The sequence below is a fragment of the Mauremys reevesii genome, linkage group 11 (assembly GCF_016161935.1).
Source record: "Mauremys reevesii isolate NIE-2019 linkage group 11, ASM1616193v1, whole genome shotgun sequence".
Lineage (NCBI taxonomy): Eukaryota > Metazoa > Chordata > Testudines > Geoemydidae > Mauremys > Mauremys reevesii.
The window spans coordinates 27241057-27265112 of record NC_052633.1 but is presented as its reverse complement, the minus strand read 5'-3'; the positions used below and the strand labels follow the sequence as shown (position 1 = coordinate 27265112).

At 45.1% G+C, this 24056-nt stretch overlaps 1 protein-coding gene across 8 annotated transcripts in view; it reads right to left on the bottom strand.

The window, feature by feature from the left end:
* Nucleotides 1-23544, bottom strand: part of NEMP2 (nuclear envelope integral membrane protein 2) — a 71230-nt gene extending 47686 nt beyond the window's left edge. For 5 of the 8 annotated variants that reach the window (XM_039494260.1, XM_039494259.1, XM_039494263.1 and 2 more), the window contains exons 1-8: nt 23271-23544; nt 10555-10670; nt 8876-9104; nt 8615-8687; nt 7435-7528; nt 6584-6698; nt 4712-4937; nt 2073-2249 (exon numbers count right to left, since the gene is read on the bottom strand). In XM_039494260.1, the coding sequence (XP_039350194.1) occupies nt 2073-2249; nt 4712-4937; nt 6584-6698; nt 7435-7528; nt 8615-8687; nt 8876-9104; nt 10555-10670; nt 23271-23358 (1118 nt within the window). In that variant the 5' untranslated portion in view covers nt 23359-23544. Of the gene's footprint in view, nt 1-2072; nt 2250-4711; nt 4938-6583; nt 6699-7434; nt 7529-8614; nt 8688-8875; nt 9105-10554; nt 10671-22956; nt 23047-23270 lie in introns of those variants that run through there. The other 3 variants (XR_005586124.1, XM_039494256.1, XM_039494258.1) reach the window with 2 other exon arrangements.
* Nucleotides 23545-24056: the final 512 nt, after the last annotated feature.

The following is a 24056-nucleotide window of genomic DNA, read 5'->3' as shown; positions in this document are numbered from 1 at the left end:
CTCCCCTCCCCACTCTCTGGTCCCTGCTCCCCCCCCCCCCCCTCCATGCTGGCAGCCTCATGGGCTCCCAGCACGGAGCTGGGAGCCTCAGAGCAGCCAGGCTCCCAGCCAGGAGCCCAAGGGCAGCTCAGCTCTGAACAGGGAGCCTGGAGAATGACAGCCAACAGCCAATGCAAGTAACACAGTGCCTACATGGACACTGCGTCGCCCTAACTACACTGACATAAGCCCTCCTATTCCTCTCATGAAGGTGGAGGTGTTATGTTGGTGTAGTAGGGCACTTACATCGGCGGGCGCAAGGCTATAAGGTGGATAGAAAGCTGGCTAGATCGTCAGGCTCAACGGGTAGTGATCAATGGCTCCATGTCTAGTTGGCAGCTGGTATCAAGCGGAGTGCCCCAATGGTTGGTCCTGGGGCTGGTTTTGTTCAATATCTTCATTAATGATCTGGAGGATGGCGTGGACTGCACCCTCAGCAAGTTTGCAGATGACACTAAACTGGGAGGAGTGGTAGATACGCTGGAGGATAGGGATAGGATACAGAGGGACCTAGACAAATCAGAGGATTGGGCCAAAAGAAATCTGATGAGGTTCAACAAGGACAAGTGCAGAGTCCTGCACTTCGGATGGAAGAATCCCGTGCACTGCTACAAACTAGGGACTGAGTGGCTAGACAGCAGTTCTGCAGAAAAGGACCTAGGGGTTACAATGGAAGAGAAGCTGGATATGAGCTGACAGTGTGCCCTTGTTGCCAAGAAGGCTAATGGCATTTTGGGCTGTATAAGTAGGGGCACTGCCAGCAGATCAAGGGATATGATCATTCCCCTCTATTTGGCATTGGTGAGGCCTCATCTGGAGTACTGTGTCCAGTTTTGGGCCCCACACTACAAGAAGGATGTGGAAAAATTGGAAAGAGTCCAGCAGAGGACAACAAAAACGATTAGGGGGCTGCAGCACATGATTTATGAGGAGAGGCTGAGGGAACTGGGATTATTTATTCTGCAGAAGAGAAGAATGAGGGGGGATTTGATAGCTGCTTTCAGCTACCTTAAAGGGGGTCCCAAAGCGGATGGATCTAGACTGTTCTCAGTGGTACTTGATGACGGAACAAGGAGTAATGGTCTCAAGTTGCAGTGGGGGAGGTTTAGGTTGGATATTAGGAAAAACTTTTTCACTAGGAGGGTGGTGAAGCACTGGAATGGGTTACCTAGGGAGCTGGTGGAATCTCCTTCCTTAGAGGTTTTTAAGTTCAGGCTTGACAAAGCCCTGGCTGGGATGATTTAGTTGGGGATTAGGTCCTGCTTTGAGCAGGGGGTTGGACTAGATGACCTCCTGATATTCTATGATTCTACATAGTGTGTACACTGACATAGTTAGGTTGACATAAGCTGCCTTATGTTGACCTGTGTCATGCAGACCAGTGCTCAGCCTATGGAAAAAGATGCATTGGCTGTCACTCCAATGGGTTTATGTTTGGTAATGCAGAAACTTATGATTATAGGGCCAGATCCTGCCAGCATTTGGGGTGAGATCCTCACTCCTACCCTCCCCCTTTACACCATATACAAGACTAGGAAGCAGTGTAGAAGGATCCTAACAGCTCCATACCCAGCCAGGGGATGATTCCCACCAAAGCAGGCACTGTGGGGACAGCCATCCGGTTGCTTTCTGAGGACCCCTTTGCAAGCCCCAATGTAGGAGGCATACCAGGAGCAGGAATGGGAGGATCCTATCGGGGACCGGGCTGCAGGCATCACTGCAGAGATTCTGGGCTGCCATAACTTAGAGAGGCTCCCAGGTCTGTCTAAATTAGCTGAGAGGACCCTGCAGCCCCAGAGCAGCCCAGGACCAGAAGGGCACAGAGGTCCCTTCAAGCCACCTTAGCCCTTTAAACTGCAAGATCTGTGCCCTGGGACACCAACAGGACTATTGACGTGAACAAAGTTACATGTTCGATTGAGTGTTGGCAGGATCAGGCCTATAAATTATGCTGCTTTAAGGAGTATTTGGCTCTTCTATGTAACAGTGCCTATAAAATACATTCAATTTTAAGAGATGAGAGTCTTTCTTACTTTTTAGGAGACTGCAGTTTGGACACAGCTAACCAGGATGAGAAATCTGGACTCCTGCAGAATGAGCGTAGCTCCTCCAAGGCTTTCACAGTCTCTGTTTCCCCCTGCTCCCTGTATTCCTCTTCAGTAAGAAGCTGAAACACTAGGTTTTTTGATTTAAAATAATTCTTGATTTTTCTGAAAACAAAAAGAAACACAATTCATATTTCCAAATCTATCGCACATGGAATTCACATATGTTACAAATACATTGCTCCCCACATCGCTATGACCTTTTCTTTCTTTCTGGCATCTACTATTAAGGGAACAGCATAAGATCATCTTGCCTTTGCATGAGGGAGAGGCAAATAGCTACTTTAAAAGTCCAACATAATGAGCCTGATTTTCATTCCCAAGGTCCATGTATATTTGCCTGCCTCATTTGGGTCGGATCCAAAGTCACTGAAGTCCCACTGACTTTCAAAAGGTCCTTCATATACACAGAGAACCCTGATGGAAACTAATAAATGGATGCTTATCTAGCCATTTGCAGGTGCAACAGGGATTTGCACATGCAAAATAGGCACACCGGGATGATGGGGCTGAAAATCAGGCCCGTGTGCGCTTGGAACTTTGCAGATGAACAGTGCTCTTAAAATCTTTTGCAAATTGTTCATATTGTTTACTTGTGCCTTAAAATTACACCGCTGAATAGTATGAGACAAAAATATTTATAATCAGATGTAGCTGTTATGATTCTGCATAGTAATTTATAATGTATTTAGATATCACTTAGTGTGCTGTGTTCTGTTCCCTTCTATTGACTGCTTTCAATTTTTGTTGTTGTGGTAACTTTGGAGTTAAGATGAGCTAGGACTGGATGCCCATAAACAGAGTTTAAACTCTATATAAATGTACCTTCACTAGCCAGCTGTGTTTGACTTACTCCGTCTCCCCTCGAGACAATGGAAAATGGATTGAGGCTCTTGTTTGTCATTGTTTGTGTGGTAAGGGTCAAATCCTGATGCCACTGAAGTCAGTGACAAAGCTCCCAGTGGGCTCAATGGGACCAGGTTCTAGAGCTTACTAGGAGATCAAATTATCAGCAGTATGTACAGATGCCTACTAAACTGAATTATGCAGTTTGCTTCCTCTGTGATCATTTTTATCAAACTGTCAAGGTTTGTTCTGTAGAATTAAGTAACAAACAAATAAATGTAAAATGTACTGTTTGTAAAACCCATCAAAAACTTCCTTTCTGAAAGAGATTTTTCATATTATATTGTACGTGCTACCACTCTCTTGGCTCTGCAGGAGCAGTCAAAACAAAAACTGAAATCATGCCAGGGGTCAGCACAGAAACAAAGACACTTTGATATGTCAGAGTATGTACTTATGGTAAGGTATATTCTGGCTACATTCAGCACTGGCTTAAACTGGTGCTTTTCCCATTGACTTCAGAGGGAGCTGAGCACCACTTACATCAGATAAATGTTCTTACATGATGCTGTTTAAAGCAGGTTGTTCTTTTCAGCTGGGGTAGAAAAATCCGTGTTTGTCAAATGACAAATTGTGCTAAAACCCCCAAAACCCACCACTTATCCAAGCTTCTAGGGGAAAGCAAAGAAATATTAAAATGGTTTTTAAAAACCAAGTGGTGGTAAAGCATAGAAAATATAAGTAATAATTTTTAAAGTTGCCGTAGTTTGTTGTAAAAACAGCTTCAGACTTTGACTTCCCGTAGGCTCCTTAGTTCAGTGTAACAGGTTGGGACTGCCTTTAGAATCATCATTTGTGTGTTACTGTTGACATGATAAAACATATTTTAAATTCACAGGACAATAGCAAACAGAAGCTTGTTCCCATGTGGCTACACAGCATATACAGGAAAGCCAAAAACACGATTTAAAAGTGTTCCAAACTACGGTCTCCATCCTGGAAGCAGCTCCATATGGGTGGACCCCAGCTCCAGCACACAGCCCCACTTCTATAGAGTGGGTTCCATGCAGGTCCAGGTTTCTGCCACTATTGAGCTCAGTGTAGTGTTGGGGCCTGGTAAGAGTAAATAAGGATGTCGGGGGTGAAAACCTGGGTCTATTGAAGTCACTAGCAAACTCCCATTGACTTCAATAGGGGTAGGAGTTCACCCCTGAACTCTAACCTTGACAGTGATGACCAATTAACCTACAGTTTTATCAGAGTATCCTAATGTCAATATCTCATGTCATCTTGTGGTAAGTGTTTTGTCCCATAGGAATCTGCAGGTAATTCTTGTTAAAAATCATAGTCCTGTCAGACCTATTAAACCATGATGTTGTCACTGCAGTCTAACCAATCAATCGAATGAAAAGCCATCAGTTACCAGATGCTGCAGAAAAGCTGTTCAATTTATTTATTTACTATTTATAGTATTTATGAAGCTTACAGTCACAGTTCTCTATACAGCAAGATCCATGCTTAAAACTCCTGCATTGAGAATTATTAAATGTTTATGCATTGGGGTTTCAAGCCTTGTCTCTAATGTAAGTATTCATTAGGTAAGAATATGTACTAGGATTAGTAACTGACAGATAATTGTCATTTTATGTGGGTTTTATTATTAACCTTTTAATATTACCTTATAATACAGTGACTTATATGTTCAGAAAATGGATACCAACCTGCCCACAAAAGAGACCATGCCAAGGGGATAGCATAGGCCTTTTGAACAGAGGATGATAGCTATTACTGCATATGCAACCTGTGGGATGGTGACACCAAAATAAATCAAGACAAAGGCTATTAATTGTAATGTCCACGTCAAGAGGGTTATGCTTCGCTCACTGGTAAGTGGTCCATGCTTGTAACAAACCACAAAGCTGATAAATCCAACGGTCAGAAAATACCCTGTGAAAGCAGAAAAAAATGCCATATATAGAATGATACAAAGGATTAACTTTAATGGTAGACTGACAGCTTAAAACTGCAACACTGCAAATCTCACTGTTACTCCTCATGCTGTCTACTATGTACTTTGGGAACATGAAGGGCCTGATATTTAAAATACATATGCAAAAAAATGCATGCAGTGGCACACTGGACTTGAGTATGTAATTACGATGACTGCATACACAAACTGTATCTGCATGTGCAGATGGCAAGTTAAAGGCATAACTGGCTATCTATGTGCCAAAATATCCTGTATGTTTGTTTATTTAGATTTAAATCGTAACTTACAATGCTTATCCAAGGCAGTAGGCATTCTAAAACATCATTAGCAATACAATTACATGTCAGAATTTAATGGTCATTAAAATGATCAGTTTAATTCACCTGTATGTGCAATTGTCGGAATGGTGTGCAACTGCATTGTTGAAAGGTCCTAATTATACCTCAATACTTGTGTAAACATATGCATGGATTAGGCTCCATACTAACAATAAGTCAGTATTTATTTTCAAATAAAATCTTGTAAATGAAGGTGATAGGCTTGCAAATACAGTATGTGTATCAAATTAATTTCACTCATGCTAAAAGCACATCGTCAAGCCATGCTTCCCCTCCTAATTGGTGAAGAGTGAATGCTGAAAGGTCTGGAGCTTCAGTTTGGATATGCATCCAAAGGAGTCCATGCTTATTCAACACTGTACTTTTTTGTTTCAGCCAAGCTGGCAATTCTGCAAGAACAATTTTTCTCACTGTACATTTCTCTGTGTGCTTCAGGGGTGCCACCAAAGCAAAGGTGAGTGAACATAAAAAAAATTTGAAAACGATATCGTATTCAACTGAGTTGAAAGCAGTTAGTGAATATTAACAGGCACAGAGCATAAGGGGCTGGCATAGTGGCCTAAGAGCAGTGCTCTGTACTGCTAGAGCAAGTGGGGAGAACCAAGTTACAAGCTTGTATCCCAATCTCTCTCCCCCAGGCCAGCAGGGGGCATGAGAATTCCTTATGACTTCTATATTAGGAAATGCTTTAAGAATAAGGGCACCCTAGCTGCATCTCCCAGTGCCAGAGATGCGTGCTGTGGTCAGGGAAGATAGCACTGTTTCTACCATTACCACTGTCTGATGGGGCTAACTCCAGGGAGGATGGCTTTAGCTGATAATAGAGGCTGCACAGTTGTTTTGACCAAGGAAGATGCTGAGGAAATGTGCTGAAGCAATAGGTTCCCCAGCCCCCTTGGCAACTCCCCCTTTCCAGGCAGCACAACCCCCACTCCAAACTCCAGACAGAGAGGAGATTGTAGCTGTCTTCTCCCACAACCACCTCCCTCTTTGCTTCCATAGTGGGTGTGAAATGGAAATGACTGGAAACATAAGATGGGCAAAACGTTCCCTCTTCTTCATGCCTCTACAAACCAACATCAAACTCCCTATTTAAGGATCTAATGAGAATAAATGCTCGTTTGAATGGATTAGGAGCCTTCACAATCCTCCCACACCTCACATTCATGAGAGAAAAATATTAATCAGATGCAATTCTTACAAACTGTTCGTTCTGACCTCTTAACAAAAACCTGTCCGCTGTACATTTCTGCTCATTCTCTTACCCAGTAAGTAGTTTCTATATTCAGACCACAGCCACTTCATTTCCCCTTGCAAACAGTAAATAAAGTAGAGAGAGGACATCCAGCAGCCACTCATTAAAATCCCAAAGGTGCTGTGCTGGGAGTAAAAGAAAATAGTTAGTGAACCAGCTAGCTTGTGGTTTATTATTTATATGATGGTAGCATCCACAGGTCCCAATCAAGATTGGGACATAGTGGGCTAGGGATTTCACACACATATGCACTATCTGTACTGAAGAGCTTATGAGCTGATTCACTTGTTAACCCTGCTATATCATGCTCTGAAGTCTCAAGATAAGTGAGGTGAAGAGGAGCCACTGCATGGGATTTTTGTCCAAACTTCTTGAAGCTGTATCATGTCTCGGTATTACAATAATAATAATTAATACTTAACTCTGACATGTTTTATAGAGACCAAGGCATTTGGAGGGAGGGTGGCATAAGATTCAGCCCTGCCTTCTTGAGACAATTTTGCAACTGGATATGAAAAATAAAGTCAAGGTTACAACTGCCACAAAACTTATGGTTTCATTTTGACTGATTTGTTGACTCATGACATAAGCAAATTGAGCTGAGAGACTAAAATCACACCCCTGTAATTATGGTTTCAGAATAAATGCTCGTCATTGTACATCAGCAAACGTAACTGTTGATTTCAGACTTTGGAGGGCAGTCTATCTAGGGCCTGATTCTAATCTTAGGTACATTGGTTTTACACTGAAGTAAACCCCCATCAATGTCAATGGAGTTACTCTGTCATAAAACCAATGAGAGATCAGAATCTGGCTCCAGACTTGCTATTTGCTATTTTGTTTTCCACATGGTACACCTACCTTTGGAATAAATCTTTTAAGTGTCAACAGGAGAAAGACTAGCGTAGCAAGAACACCCAATGCCACTCCAGCAGAGTAATAGAACATAGCACTCCTGTTAGGGAACAGCAAGGTGGGGGACACTGTAAAAACCTTTTACTGAGTTTCAACTGGTTTGGAAGTACCAAAAAGTGTAATGCTGCACTTAATCACACAGATTGTCAGCTCTGGCTTCATCTGCTTTGCACTGCGGACGCAGAACGAGGCAGCCAGAAAACTCCCATAAAGAGGCAGCTGAGAATTCCCTGACAGAGGAATCTTTGGGTGTCACAGATGGCTGTATGTTGCCTGTTCATCCCCAACCCCTGTGTTAGGGTGGCAAGAGGTCTGTGGGAGGATGGGGGGCAGTGCATGGCATTCCCTGAATGGTGCCCAGATGACCTTGTGGGATGGGGGCAGCTGGCAGAACTTAGAGTGGCTCTTAAGTTACACAAGAGTCACATTAGGTCCCAGCCAGCTCCTCTGCTGGGCTGAGTGTGAACTCAAGGGAGCTGAGGATCCAGTACTCTTTAAAAAACAAACAGCATTAGATTACTAGAGTTGAGAGAATTAAAAATCATCTCATTGCCTTTTCCTTATTTCAGCTTTTATTTACTTTTCCATATCTAAAAATCTCAACAGTGAAAACATCTCAGTTCCACTTTTGTTTATCATGTTTCTAGGCTGAGGTGGAGGCGGGGAGCAGCAGAGACAGTGAGGCCCAGATGACCTCATTTGACACACACTGCCTCCCTAAGATTCCCACACTCTGGGGGTGGGAAATCTGCAACCTCCCTTTATGCAGCACACCCCAGGATTCATTGGGAGGGAGGTGATGGCTCTGCTTACTCTTTGCTCACTTGCTCATAGGGAGAATCCCAGGTAAAAGTCCTTATACACCCACAAGTGCTAGGAGCCATGATCTGGGAAGCCCTAACACAGCCACACAAGTGACATATCTTTACATTACATCTCTCCTCTTCATGGCTACGTTATTATGATAGTTTACATACATTTTTCTTATTTCATTTTTTAAAAAACAAACAGTTGCTTGGGATCATTGAGCTATACAAATAAATAGAGAAGACAATGAATGAATAGGAACACACCAAGAATGCAATGACTCTGGAAAGAATACCAAGATAAAGGGGCTAATACTTACCTACTCAAGGCGTTTGCAAAATGGAACAGTAAAACACCAGCTACGAACAAAAGGATGAGTTTCCTATCCACCACTGAAAATCCAAAAAACAGCATTTTAGGCTAATTCATCTGGGTGATTTTAATTGTTCAAATATTATCAGACAAGTCTCAGCTGTTCCATTATGGTAACTTACAACTCAGAATGCACTATTCAGGCAATAATGTTGGCAATATTATCCAGCCCATTCATTGGATGAATGGAAAGCATCACTCTACTTACTGTTTCGTTGTACACTCACGGTGTAGGGTACTTTCTTGTAGGGTTGGACTGTGAAACACACATTCTCTCCATATTGGTTTATGTTTATGACAGTTTCTTTAGATGCCTCTGATTGCCAAATGATTTGAACAACACACTTGAAAAATGCAAAAATAGTTTCTGAATTATGACAATTGCTTTCAGCTGAGATAGGCACAAACTTGAACATTTCTGTGCTGTTAATTTTCACCTGTAAACAGAGCAAAACAAAACATACATAGTAGGAACTCGGATCGATAGTATCTTTCAAAAACACTCTGAGTATTTGAACATAACATAGGGAGAAATAACAGAGCAGAAGCCTAGGGAATAATAATCCCACTGCAGTCTCTTAAATCAGGTACCTAGTCCTACTGTACTTAATGATTCATATACAGCCTCACTGAAGTCAGTGGGCCCCCATGTGGGTGCATGGATCCATTTGAAGAACCAGATCCTAGGGTTACAATTCCATCATGGGCACTGTGATGCTACACGTTTGACACACTACTAACATTGACTGCCCGCATTTTCTTTGGCAGATGCCCAGGCTCACTTTTCTCATAGGCTATGAACCCACTGTTCCTGAATCTTCTTGTGGTTAAGGATGCTAACAGCACATTAGATGTTAAGGGAGAACAAAAATGGAAATTGTCAGAAAGCAGAAGAGAGTGCGACGAAAACTGGAATAAAAAATCCATCCCTCTTCTCTTCAAGAAAGACTGAGCTATAACACTGATCTTCTCTACCTTCTGAACAGGAAAAGTCCTCCTGATGCTTAAATTGTGAACTAATGAGCCCGGGCATCTGAAATAATGGATGCCCAACGACAAGAAGAAGCATTATCTCATCTAATAAGAGAGGCTTCTTTATTGAAATGCAAGAAGAGAGTGATCTGCTGGGGAAAATCTTAGCTGCTCACTTTTAAGCATTTACGTCAAGAAACTTTCCCAGTTGCTGGATGTGATCACTGCCTAAAGTCTGCCACCGCTCATAAAAATGACCATACACATTGTATCTGCCTGGAGAAAAAAGTTCTGGGCAGGGATGAAGTGGAATCTCCAGTTCCTTACACCTGGAAGCCCATTCCTCCAGCAGAGGTGAAGTGAAGCTGTTTCTTTCCCCACCCAGGGAGTCAACTCCTCAGAAGAAGAGCCAAGGAGAAGATCCTGAACTTGCTCTTTAGCACAGGGGTTAAAGAGGTGCTCTAAGCTTCTGGTGCTTTCAATAGTAATTGAGACTTAGTACTTTGCAGCCCAAGGCGAATATCTTACAAGGTGCACCCTTGCCACTCCTGTCAGTATTGGAAATATGCATCTGATATTATGTAGCCTTGTTCTTGTTCTTGTGCTGTCAAAAAGTCATCATATAACATCCAATACACACAACACAGTTGAGTTGACATTTCTCTGCCTCTCAGCAAAGAAATAAAGCCCCCCATCCGTGCAACAAATAAGAGACATCAGACTACTAAGTCAGCCACGCTAGAAGTGAAAGCAGCATGCCACTAAAAGATGCTTTTTTTAGGTTCTGTCTATGCAACCCTCAGACTGATTTCATACTGAGATGCACCTGATATCTTATATCTTGATCAGATTGGTTGCTGGGAAAACATGTAACATATTAAAAATCTGAAGCAAGCTCCAAACACAGAATCTTACCTGAAGAGCTGACCAAATATATTTTAAGTTCATTGTTCCATTTTGCATATAACAGTAACAATCTGCATCTGGTTTTTGGATGACGTCCATTTCTTTCAAATGGCTACAGTTTTTATCTAAAGAAAGAAAAACACTAAATGAAGTGCATTTCAAAGTGTAGGTACATGTTCACTTCCTCCATTCATGCTTTTGTTGTACTGTAGTTTGATATTCCAGGGGACATAAGCAATTTGCAGAAAGTCTGGCACAAAAAACCTGCTACAGGTTAATATTTTTAGAAGCTCTGAAATGACTTAGGAGCCCAATTTGAAAATTCAGACATGGCCTGGGCATTTAGAAACTTAAGTCCCAATGATTTTCAATGGAATTTAGGTGCCTACATCACTCTGGCACTTTGGAACATTCTGTCTCTAGCCAGTTTTGGCTTTTTACTACGTTTAGAAAAAAATGGCTTTTGTGCTAGTATTTTGATAGCATTGGGATAAGGCCCATGGGTCAAATTCACTATTGGCATAAGTAGGTGTAACTCCAGTGCTTAAACCAATGGTGAATTTGACTGTAGAAGTCTGAGGAAAACAGGCTTTTAATGTTAAAATAGTAATTTATTACACGATATTGCTGCTGATTGAAGAAGTTTTAACATCATAACCTATTTGAAGCAGAAAAATAGTATAATTTTGTTATTTTTAAGTAGTATATTAAAATATGTAATCAAATTATTTCTCCTACATTTTCTGAACGATAACATAATTTTCAGTGATAACACCTTGTGGTGAGGGTAATTAGCTGTCTCTAGCAGTCCTAATGGCATTGGCAACTTGTCTAATCAATCATTTCCATTGTCTTGCTTCATGGAAATTTTAGAGACTCCCTACTGCTTTCAAGATTAGATACATACCTCACAGTATAAATATCCTTAACTGATTTGTGGGGCGAATTTTCAAGAGCGTACATGCAAACCTGCACACACACACACAAACTGCCCTATAGTGTATCATCTCAAGATTTCAGGAACATAATTAAAGAGCAGAATAAAAAAACATAATATAGCTTTAACTCAGGGAAGAATTTGGTCCACTGAAGAGAAAACTAGGTATGAATGTAACAACTATCTGAATAATACAGGACAGAATGTTGTCAGACACTGAGGATAGCAAAAGGAGCTCCTGTGCAGACTACACTTGCAAAGCTAAAGCAGCAGCGCTTTAACATGGTTTGTGTGGTCGCGGTGCAGCGCTGGGAGAGAGCTCTCCAAGAGCTCTAAAAAAAACCATCTCAAGGAGCAGCATAGCTCCCAGCGCTGATGTACTGTTTACACTGGTGCTTTACAGCGCTGAAACTAGCTGTGCTCAGGTGGGTGTTTTTTTCACACCCCTGAGCAAGAAAGTTGCAGCGCTGTAAATTGCCAGTGTAGACAAGCCCTTTAGTCAACTCAAAGAAATGCTATTTGTAGGTAAAATTGATCTTGCTAGATGAGAAAGTTGCACCAGTTTAATTTGTGTTTTAAACTGATTTAGTTAAACCGATGCAAATCCCAGTCTAGACACACTTATCTCACTTTAATAAGCCACTCTGAAACTTAACTAAGGGTATGTCTACACTACCCGCCGGATCGGTGGGTAGTGATCCATCTGTTGGGGATCAATTTTATCGCTTCTAGTGTGGACACGATAAAATCGATCCCCGATCGCTCTGCCATCAACTCCGGAACTCCACCGTGGCGAGAGGCGGAGTTGATGGGGGAGCGGCAGCAGTCGACTCGCCACTGTCCTCAAGGCCAGGTAAATCGACCTAAGATACGCCAACTTCAGCTACGCTATTCACGTAGTTGAAGTTGCATATCTTAGGTCGACTCCCCCCCGCAGTGTAGACCTAGCCTAAATCTGCCCACCCAAGGGTTTGCACTGGTTTAACTAAATTGGTTTAAATCCACACTTTAGGTTAAACTGGTGAAACTTTCTCCTGCAGACAAGCCCTTTGACTAGTTAACTCTCACCCACATTGAAGCCAACAGAAGCTGGAAACTCTCAGGCCAGGACTGAATATGGTCCATGGATTGACTGGCAATCCCAATCCTTGAGTACAGCAGTTTAGCGCCTCACTCAGGAAGCTATCAACACCAACAGCTTGAGATGGAGATGAAGGACTACTCCTTCAGAACAGAAGAACAGCCATCCTGGGTCAGACCAAAGATCTATCTAGCCCAGTATCCTGTCTTCTGACAGGGGCCAATGCCAGGTGCCCCAGAGGGAATGAAGAGAACAGGTAATCATCAAGTGATCCAACAGAGGCTGGGGACTCTGTCCCTGCCCACCCTGGCTAATTGCCATTGATGGACCTATCCTCCATGAACTCTGGCAAGGAGTTCCACAGGTTGACTGTGTGTTGTGTAAAAAATACTTCCTTTTGTTTTAAACCTGCTACCTATTTATTTCATTTGGTGACCCCTAGTTCTTGTGTTATGAGGAGTGAATAACACTTCCTTATTTACTTTTTCTACGTCATGTGATGATTTTATAGACCTGTATCACCCCTAATCAGTTTTGTTGCCCTTTTCTGAACCTTTTCTAATTCCAATAGATCTTTTTTGAGATGGAGCGACCACATCTGCACACAGTATTCAAGATGTGGGCATACCATGGATTTATATAGAGGCAATATATTTTCTGTCTTATCTATCCCTGTCTTAATTATTCCCAACATTCTGTCTTTCTAATGAATTGCTTCTTAACTCCAATAGATTAGCATCTGAAGTTGCAATGGACAAAAGATTTGGGAGCCCATGGAGGGGTTAAGTTAGGTGCCTTTCACCTGCAGCCCTATGAACAGGGACAGGGTGTTTTCTCTGAGTCCACAGGGAAAGAGTGTTTGCCTGGAGCCCATGGAGGAGTATAGTTAGGTGCCTTTCGCCTGGAGCCCTACAAACTGGGTAAAAGTGGATGCCCCTAGAATGTGTAAGTAACAAAGAATGTTGTGCTGGTAACAATTAGGCCAACCAGTAATTTACAGAAAGTTTTCAGCAAAGGAGCACTCTTTGATACACACCTGGGATGGCTCCTGCTTTATTGTGAATCGGGCCAACCCCTGTGTTTATCAGGTAGAAATCCTGAATGGAAAAAATGGGAAACCCTGGAAGAAATGGTTTCATTCCTCACAGCTCAAAGAGTGGAAGAGAAAACCACCTGACTCACAAGGAATAGTATAACTGTCTTCTCCATCCTGCCAGCCACCCTTCTTGGCTAGCAAGAAGGAACGGCTTTGGGCCGTTGGAAAATATGTATTGGGTGGGCTTGTCAGTGCCTACCCTGATGTCGAGGCAGGAAAAGGCCAGAGAAGTCCTCGACTTATTATTGCCACCCTCACGAAGGTCACTGCTTCATGTTCACCCTGCAATATTGGTCCCAGACTCTCCCACTATATATGGGGGGAGTGTGGGAGTTTGTTCTCTCTTCTCTGCCCCCCTCACAGGTCCCAAACACGAGCCATGACATCCCACTGTTCAACTAGCACTCTGCTGTTCATAAGTGTCTGGAGTCTGATGCTGCCCAGGCTCTATGCTGAACCTGTGATCCCTCTGAGCCCCTGGAGGTGCTTGCCAGCTGGAGCCCGGGAAGTAAAACTGCTGTGCCACATGCATGGATTCTATGGGAATGGAAGCAACCCCCTGGCCCTGCAGCGTCTCTACCAGTTCTACGCTGCTGGCAACTCCTCGGGTTGCCCCTGGGAAAGTGTTGCCAATTGCATGCAGAGTGCCCCGGGGAGTCACTCAAGTTTTGTTGTGAAACTAAGACCACCCCAGACTCTGTCTCATTCTTCTGTAAGCCATTGTGGTCTCAAAAGAGACAAACACCATCAAATGCAACCAGTAACCGCCTCCTAGGTGGCGGAAGGTGCAGGATAGTCATGGTTTCCTCCGCTGCTTGGGGAGTAACTATGCTCCTACATGTCATCATTGTCGTCGGAATCCAGACACCTCCATTACTCAGAGATGAACTGCAGCTGTCTCTGATCAAGCCAGAAGGCAAGAATATCACACGGTTCCTCGTAAATGGGGAACTGCTGAACTGGCCTTTAGCTGGACCTGACTTGATTCAACAAGGTCCCCCAGACTGGGTAGTTCCATTAAAGAGCACACACTGTGACAAGCTCATGCCAACAATTTGAGCACATTGACATTTCGGAGGGATTCCATGAGCCCAGATTGTACAGAATGGAATTGGGCCAACAACAAAAAAGTTTTAAATTTTGACCCTCTAATCACAAACCTTGCTCCCCTCTGACGTTTAAGGGCCCCGTGTGTTAAAATTGGATCAAGAACATTTGGTTCCTCAACCTCAGACTTCTCTGAAGGAGGTTCAAATCCACTTAAAACGCATTAATATCTCTCATATAGCACCTGTATGATCTCCCTTGACTGGAACTAGCTTTGAGGATTGGGATGAATGTGGCAAGGGGCTGACCATGTAAATAGAGTAAAAAGGGAATTAAGGGATAGGATTGCACCTGTAGGAACAGGAATCTCTTTAGTTGATGCCGCAAACTAAAAGTTCTGGCTAATAAACTATCATATGCCACCGAAAATATAGAAAAGATGGGAACCCCATTAATAGCATCTTTGAAACAGTTAAGTGAGGAAGAGCAGTTAATAAGTAAGGTATTTCCTGGGTGGAAAAGACTCATGAAAAAAATGAAGAGTTAATAATGTCTGGTGTAGAGTCCCTCCAAAATAATGTCTCATTGACCTCAGCGTGTGAGCAAGCTCAGGCTCTCACCCAGAGCATAATCATGGGAATGATTCGGTAAGCCATAGCAGGACAAATTCCCATGGAGGCAATCAACTTGATTCAGCCCCATGTAACCGAGGAAGAATTAGTCCTCCGGTCCTGGTGGAGACTATTAATGCTTCATACAATCAGAACCAGCAAAGCTTGCAGTTATTCTTAGAATAATCCACCCAGTAGTCCCACTGGGATTACAGATTATTGATAACTCACTAATGTACTCCAGAGATCCTAACAATTGGGCCTAGCAGAAAGATAATGTCTGGAACACAGTAAATGTAAAGGGGTGTAGGAGAAAAGAAGGTTTGGGCTATATCTGTGAAGACCAAGCGTTGCAGGAACATGAATGCTTCTTCCCACCACCTGGGAATAGGTCTCACTTTTCCTTCAATGTTATCCAGGAAGAGGGGTCTGTTATTATCTTTGTTGGTAAAGCATGTGTGTGTGTGTAAGAACAAAATGTAATATTGTATTGATTAATGGACATTGGATTCAACCCATGGTGCCTTACATTTATCGCTGATTCTGTAATGTAACCACTATTGTTAATTGTGATATTAAGTTTACTGTGCCTATATAGACTGTACAACATTTGAAAGCCTATCCTGAGCTTTACAAGGAGGTTTCCCCCATTTCACTGGGAATGGGTCTCGCTGCCATTTGGCTAAGATCAAGTTTAACTCATTCCTCCTTACAAACTGAGCTGCAGAAACTCTGAACTTTGGAGGAGAATGGCAAACTCGAGATTCAATACCACAACCAGGAGATCTCTAGGCTAGCATCTACAGTTAAAAACATTAGGCCATCACTTCTGGTGGGACACTTTGCTTGGGTGGAGCCCCAGTGCAACAGGTCTTTTAAATATCATGCTTCACCCTATTGTGGTGATAATCAGTTTCCACATTATACTAGAAATTGGCCTGGTTCTACTCGTTTGCTGGATTCAGTGACTGATGCAGCAGCTGCAATGGATTGAAGATCAGATTACAGAGAAAGGATGTGATGGGGATACTCGCTCGTCGCAAGTATTCCATCAACTGGGGGACTTTTTACCTAGCAGCTCTGTGTTCTTGGGGAACCAGGGCACAGTACCCAGCCTGTCTGACTCACGGAAGACTATCCAGCCTCTGCTAGAACTAAATCTGCATCAGAAGAAAGACTTACAAAAAGCAACGAAAAGGCAGTGGGAGACACACCTAAACTCTTGGGATAAGGAAGACAATTAAGGAAACTCCCTTAGCCTCATTTGTGTCGCAGATGGGACAAGGAGGCATCTCCATTAGCATACAGAATGGAGAACAGAGATTCCAAGGTAAGAACCGCATGGAACTCTGGGACCAGGAAAGCAGGGGAGCACTGCATGATGCGGGAATCTCTGCTCCAGAAGTTAATAAACCCACGCCTGCACCCACCCAGCTCAGCAGTTACCAGACCAATGCTAGTAATAAATCCTTTACTGGTATCCAAAATAGTGAAGCTCCCTAATTGCATTGTGAGCTACCTCCAAGGAACACTACCCAAAGCCAGGAATGATCAGCTCCATGTCTAGCATGAACAAATCTAGTGTTCTCCCTTGAACCATTGTTCTTTCCCTACAAACCCCCCTATCCATGCTCAAGTAAGTGTTCTGATGCCTGGATCCAAAATCTGCATCAGTTCCGTTGGGACTTCATCTTCTCCTGACTGATCATGCTGGGGGCTCTGCCTGTCTCCAGCACTCCAGACCCTCAGCTACCCCCACCACCTGGGACCCCTGATCGATTCAAGCTTCATGGAATGGTGAGAACCCAGCTCTCTCTCTCTCGCTCTCTCTGTGTAGCCTTCTGACCCTGACTTGTGTGATCAGTTATAGTTTTCTAAACCTGACTTTTATAATCAAGCTTAAGTTAGATTTAATATTATAACTGTTTTGTCTGTTTGGTTCCCCTATGGTTATTACCTGACAATAAATGACTTTCATGATTAAACTGGTTGCTTCTCCCTTCCCCCCCGCCCCTTCGGTGTGTTTTGGTTTCCTCATTCGCTCTGCAGCAATGCTCCTCATACCTAAGCTAAAAGATTCCTGCAGCGCTCAAAAATCCTGTGGGGTTTGCTCATCAAGTAGATTACTACCGGAACAACTGTAATGTGGAAGTGGAGATGAAGACGTGCTGAGCCTGGGACATATAAGGGTGGCAGCTTGCTCGACCCAGTCTGCTGAATTCGGGGGCATATGAGGGGGACAGACTGAATGTGCTGCTTGACCTAGCCTGCTCAGGTGTGCTCTATTCCGGTGCGGTGCCCAAGGCATTTGAGGGTGACAGCTTGGAAGTGCTGCTCGACCCAGCCTACTGAGTCCAGGGACATGTAAGGAGTGCTGATTAACCTGGTCCTCTCAGACACGCTCTGTTAATGTGTGTGTTTGTTTATCTAATTCTGGGGCTGGAAGAACCCAGCCCTGAGGAACCTAGGTCCTGCAGGATAGCTCCATTGGGAGGGAACTTGCAGCAGGAAGTAGAGCTCCATATGAGAACACAAGTGACACAAGCAGTACATTGATAGACGTACAAGACCCTCCCCCACCCCAGAAGAGTAACCCTACTAAATGAGCATACCCCACAGTAATGGGCAAAGCTAGTAACAGATTTGGAGTCTGGAGAGAATGGTCACTAGCTGTCCATATACAAACTTGTAAACCAAACCCTTCTGGGTCATGAAAGAGTGAATATGGCTCTTTAGTCTGGCCAGAATATTTTAACTATTTTATGAAGAATTAGGGGGGATGGATGAATAAAGGATGATGTTGGAAAAGGGAATCACAAAGGCATCCATCTGGCTCGACAGAGGATCCTGGTACTTGCTGTATTATCTGGGGAATTTGTTACTTGCTGGTGTCAAAAACAGGTTCATGGAGGGCACCTTCACTGGCTAAAAGTCAGGTGAACCTAGTAGTAAGGGAACTCCATTCTCTAAGCAGGACTGCACCTCAGCTTAGACTGTCTGCAGGTAATTTATCTTCCCTGCTAGGTAACAGGTTCTTAGGGCAGGGAGATTTCTGCTGGTCCAGGGAAAAGGTAGTTTGGATTCCTTCCAGAAGCAAGAGCTGAGGGTACTGCCCTATTTGTTAAGTGATTACAATAAACGGTCTATTCCGGTTAGAACTGGTTTCCCTGCTAGTTATTCCCAGAGAGCTAGTAGATGTTTTCTTACGAGTACCACCCTAAGCATTAACATATCAATATGCATGTTCTCTCTGAAGAAAACCACCCGACTCAAGCCATCCTCCACTTCAAGCATGCCCTCAATTCCATGAGAGTGACATCTGGGGCAACTATAAACCAAATGAGTTCCAAGAGGAAGATCCCTTTGAACAAGTGACTTCACCGTCAGGAGAAACAAGACTTAACCTGAGGTAAGGAAGGGAAGGCAACTGTCTAAATGTGAGAGATTACGACTGTGGAGAGAATCAGGATCAACTATAGAATCCTAAAACAGAACCAAGGGCAGAGACCTTCAGTGCAAGAAATAAGGAAACAAGCAGGTAAAATGCCTCTTGAACTATGCATCAGTGCTGCAACTGGAATCTCAATAGTCCCTCTGAATTTCATTGTCCTCTCTGATGAAAGATACACTCTGCCTCAGCTATCATGAACCAGACTACAGGGAGAACGGAAGGGACACCATCACCTTTAAAATCACTCTTCTGCGTGAACTGGCTTTATCTACTATTACAAGAAAGACCTTGGTTTATTGCAACTGAAAAAAGATGAGGGGGCAACTATTTTTCTTTATTTTTTCCAGGGTGTTTACTTTGTGCATTTGACAACACTTTATTTGTAGGAATATTCATGGTTTTCCCTGTTCAATCAGTTAATAGTCAGCTGCCCCTTTGTGTTTAAGTGGGTCTCTCACATAGCATCAAGGGAGAGAAAATATTGTTAAATATAGGAAAGTGTGATTGTAAAAACACAAAAATAGACATGGAATTCTGGGACAGGTATGGTACCTGCAACTGTTTTAACTTTTTATTTAATTGGCTAGATTTCAAGTAGACAGTTTCCCTTGAAATCCTGTCTCAGGAACAGTGGGCTCTTTGATTCATTCACTACAGGTTCCAAAAAGTTCCAGTGTCTTGTGTATAGCAAACTGAGTATTCAGAAAGGAGGAGCTAGCAATGAGTCAAGTAAGGAAGTACATTTTCCTGACTCTTTAAATGCTGCCACTATCAGCACCCATTTTATGGGAGCTGTTGTATGAACAGTGGCAGTCTACCATGCAGCTCACCTAGGCAGAATCAACTAGATTAACAGATTCTGAGGCCAGAAGGCAGCACTGTGATCATCTAATCTGACCTCCTGTACAACACAAGCCAGAGAACTTCCCCAAAATAATTCCTAGAGCAGATCTTATAGTAAAACACCCAATCTTGATTTAAAAATGGTCAGTGATGGAAAATCCATCACAACCCTTGGGAAATTGTTCCAATGGTTAAGTACTTTCATTGTCAAAAATGTACGCCTTATTTTCAGTTTGAATTTTTCTAACTTCACCTACCAGTCATTGTTTCGTGTTATACTTTTCTGTGCTAGACTGAAGAGCCCATTCTTAAATATTTTCCCCACATGTAGCTTATACCACATTACTATCATCTCTTGAAGTTCTGTGGGACTAGGAAATCCTCAAGAGTCACAGCAAAGATGGTTGAGTAGGTAGGCTGTATATTGAACTTCTTGGCTGGGGTTGGGGGGTTAAGACAAATAGATGTAGCCATTTCAGGTTGTGAATGGGATGATACCTATTGTTCTAATTCAGAAATAAACATAATAGAAAAATATTGATTCTAAGAGATTTGTAGGTTTCAGGCCTCTGGATCTTTCTACAGGGCAATGCTATTTTAGGTAGAAGTGGAAATTTTAGAAACTCTAGGAGATTCCCCTCGGCCAATACTGACTGGAGGCAATCTGCTTCCACTACCTTTGAACCTCTAGAAGCCTGCCTTCTCTCTGAAAAATGCCTGATTTGGGATGCAGTCGGGATCTTCTGAAGGGATGGAACTGGTTATCCCAGAGCTGGTCTACACTGCCAAGTTTTTTTGCCAAAAGACAGTTTTTGGCGATGAAATAGCAGAGGTGTACAGAGTCCAAAGCCACTTTTTGTGACAAAACGCCTTAGTTGCAGCACTTTAATAAAACCACCTCAATGATAGTGATAAGGTTTTTTGTGCAAAGATTTTATCGCCAAAGTGCCAGTATAAACACCTTGCCTGCTTTTATCGCTGTCATTGGCCTTTAGAGGTGTCTCACAATGCCTGAAGTGACCACTCTTCTCATTGTTTTGAACTCAGTAGCCCTGCAGGCATGCGCCCCTCCACTTTCAAAACTCCATTCTAACAACCAGTGTGCTGTGCTGCTCTGCTCTGCTCCGGGGAAACAAAGAGCAAATCATTAACTGGGGTTGCCAACCCTCCTGGTTTGGCCGGGAGTCTCCCAGAATCAGGCTCAATCTCCCAGACACTACTGAAGCGAATCTGGGAGATTTTAGGCCGCTAAAAATCCAGCAGCGCAGCAGGGCTAGGGCAGGCTCCCTGCCTGCCCTGGCTCAGTGCCGCTCCTGGCATGTCTTGCAGCAGCTCATAGGCAGAGGCGTGGCTAGGGGGCCTCCACGTGTTGCCCCTGCCCCAAGCACCAACTCCACAGCTCCCATTGGCCGGGAATGGGGAACCGTGGCCAATGGAAGCTGTGAGGGCGGTGCCTGCTGAGCCACCTGGCCACCCCTAAGCCCAGGAGCTTCTGTCGGACATGCTGCTGCTTGAGGGAGCTACCTGAGGTAAGCGCCGCCCAGCCAGAGCCTGCACCCCAAACCCCCTCCCACACCCCAACCCTCTCCTGCACCCTAACTCCCTCCCGGAGCCCGCACCCCAACCCACCACCCCAGGCTCAGCCCAGAGCCTCCACCCCCACCCAAACTCCCTCCCAGAGCCCACACCCCCTCCTGCACCCCAACCCCATCCCACATCCAACCTCCCTCCTGGAGCCTGCACCCCTCGCCCCCTCCACACCCCAAACCTCTGCCCTAGGCTCAGTCCAGAGCCCCCTCTCACATTCCAAACCCTTTGGCCTCCACCACCTCCAGCCTAGAGCCTGCACCCCCCACCCTCTGTCCCAGCCTAGTGAAAGTGAGGGTGCAGGAGAGCGAGAGGAGTGGGGCGGGGACTCAGAGGTGTGAGGCAAGGTCGTGGCCTTGGAGAAGGTGCAAGGAAAGGGGCAGGGCAAGGGTGTTTGGGTTTGTGCGATTAGACAGTTGGCAACCCTACCATTAATGCAGAATGCTCCTGCTGTCTCCCACATTGAACACAAGAGCCAGGCAGGAGAGAGAGAGAGTGTGTGTGTGTGAGAGTGAGTGAGAGAGACAGACAGACTCTGTGCTGCGCAGAGCCAGGGAGGGAGGCAGGGGCTGATGTCGGGGTTTCCCCCTCCCCCGCCTCAGGACTGGTTGCTTCCCGTGGCTTACTGAACTTATGAGATAGTATGCCAACACTCACTCTCCCCCAGCACACACGGTCTGTCTCCCCTCCACACACACATATCCACCCTGTCACACATAATGGCTGGAAATCTATTAGGATGCCCATGGAACAATGAGACTGAGAAACCTGCATCAGGGGATGCTGTACCTATCCCATGAGGCATTGCAAACCCTTCCATGAGCACCCTGTGGCCAGTTGTACAGAGGGATAGCTATCGATAGTGCACGGCTGAAAGAACTGCTAGTGTGAATGTGCTCCAGCGAGACAAAGAGCATAGTGTGGACATGCAACAGCGGTTTAAGTAAAGTGCTTTAATAAAAGTGGCATAACTTTTGGTGAAAAAACTTGGCAGTGTAGACATAGCCCCAGTCACTACCTCTGGCAGAGTTACCTTGATTGGAATAATTATAGTAAGGCTATTTCCTACCTGGTCAATAGAAGAAAAACAGCAAACATTAGAGTTGGGTCTTTTATAAAGCTAGCAGAAGGATAGCACCTCCCTAGACACTGGGCTGGAACTTTTATTTTCTACTAGTTCTATTAGAACTTGAACTTTGGATCCCCCAAATGGGTCCCTCCATCACAAGTAAAGGCAGTGAGCATACAGCCACAATTTCACATCTTATGCATATTGTAAACCAAAAGGTTCTGTGACAATGGCAATATTCCTCGCTAAAAGGCTGAATAAATCTTGGGTCGCTTTGTATCAATAGGTGGGAGAGATCAAGAACAGACAAGTGGAAAGTCTGCAGAAGTTAGAAGGCAGAAAATTCTCCTGGTGGCCTTTAATGAGTGAAAAGCCAGGACTCCTGGCCAGTCCAATCACTCTTTTTACAGTTGCACTGGTTGGTCAAAACTGTGTAACTGGTTCACTGGTGAAAATGGAAATAAACTGGCCAGGGTGCATCTAAGGGTAGATAAAAAGCGTGATGCTCAAAGAGCTAAGAGTGGAGAGGAGACTCCATTATTACATTTTACTTACCGAACTGCCTATTTTTCTTTTCGACAACGTGTGTCTTTTTACCTTTGAAGAATGACTGTACTAACACTGTGAATCACCGAGCGTGCCTCGCGTTTCGTTTCATAAAACCTTTGTGGGGGGGGGGGGGCACAAACCTGCTTCACGTGGATTTTTATACAGAAACTAAGTTTCTCTCAGGGCTTTTGTTCCGGGGCACGTCCCGGCCACCTCTGCGGAATCTCAGACCCCACCCGGTACCCCGCTGTCCTGCCCAAGAAATAACGTGAAGCGGCCAAACGGCCAGCTCCGCCGGGCTGCTCCCGGTTCGCGCTTCAGGCGGATCGCGCTCCCTGGAGAGGCGCCACCGGCGAGAGCCGGGGGCTTTGCGGAAGCCCCGTCGGCCTAGCAGCGGCTCCGCGGGGACGGCTGAAGAACCCCCCTCCCACTGGGCGGCCGCCCCAGCCGTTACCTGCTCCCGCCGCCGCCCCGCTCGCCCTGGCCGCCTTGGCCAGCGAGAGGAGGAAGAGGAGCCGCAGCGGGGAGCCCGCGGGCTGCATCGGCCCCGCCGCCGTTTGAAGGGGCGCGTCGGAACGTGGAGCCGGCAGCCGAGACGCCACGAGCCCGGGCCGATGGATGGGCCGGCGCCGCGGGGCCCGACTCTCCGCCTGGCTGCGAATGGCGGCAGCCGGAGGCCGGGCCGAGGCGATCGGCTGGCTGGGTCTGGAAGGGGCGGCCCCGCCTCTGAGGCGGGGAGGGGCGGGCTAAGGCGGGCGCCCGGCTGGGGAAGCCCGGGCGGGGTGGGGTTCGTAGCTGTGCGGCTGCTCGGGCTCCCCGTCCCCTGGCAGCTGCCTCGGCCGCAGATCGCGCTCCCGCTGTTCCTCGGCGGGGACGGACCCAGTGTCCCCGGGGAGCCTCGGCGTCTGAGGGGAGGTCTCTGCAGCTGCTGTGGATGGGAAACGTTGAAACCTTTGCGCCTCACCTGAGTGGCCCAGACAGTGTTTGGGGTCCCGCCAGAACAGGCGCGGGCTGGGGCTGGGGTGTGAGTGTGGCCGCGCTGAATTCTCCCCTCCTGTTCACCCAGGTTTTGGTCACATCCGAACCGGAAGATAGGGCCCTGATGGCTTTGGATCTGGCTGGGGTTTCCATTTTTGGTTGGATGTATTCCTGGAGGTTTCCTTACATGATAGTCTTTAATTAAAAAATAATCTTTAATTCCTGGAGACTCCGGGGCAATTCTGAAGGGCTGACAACCCTA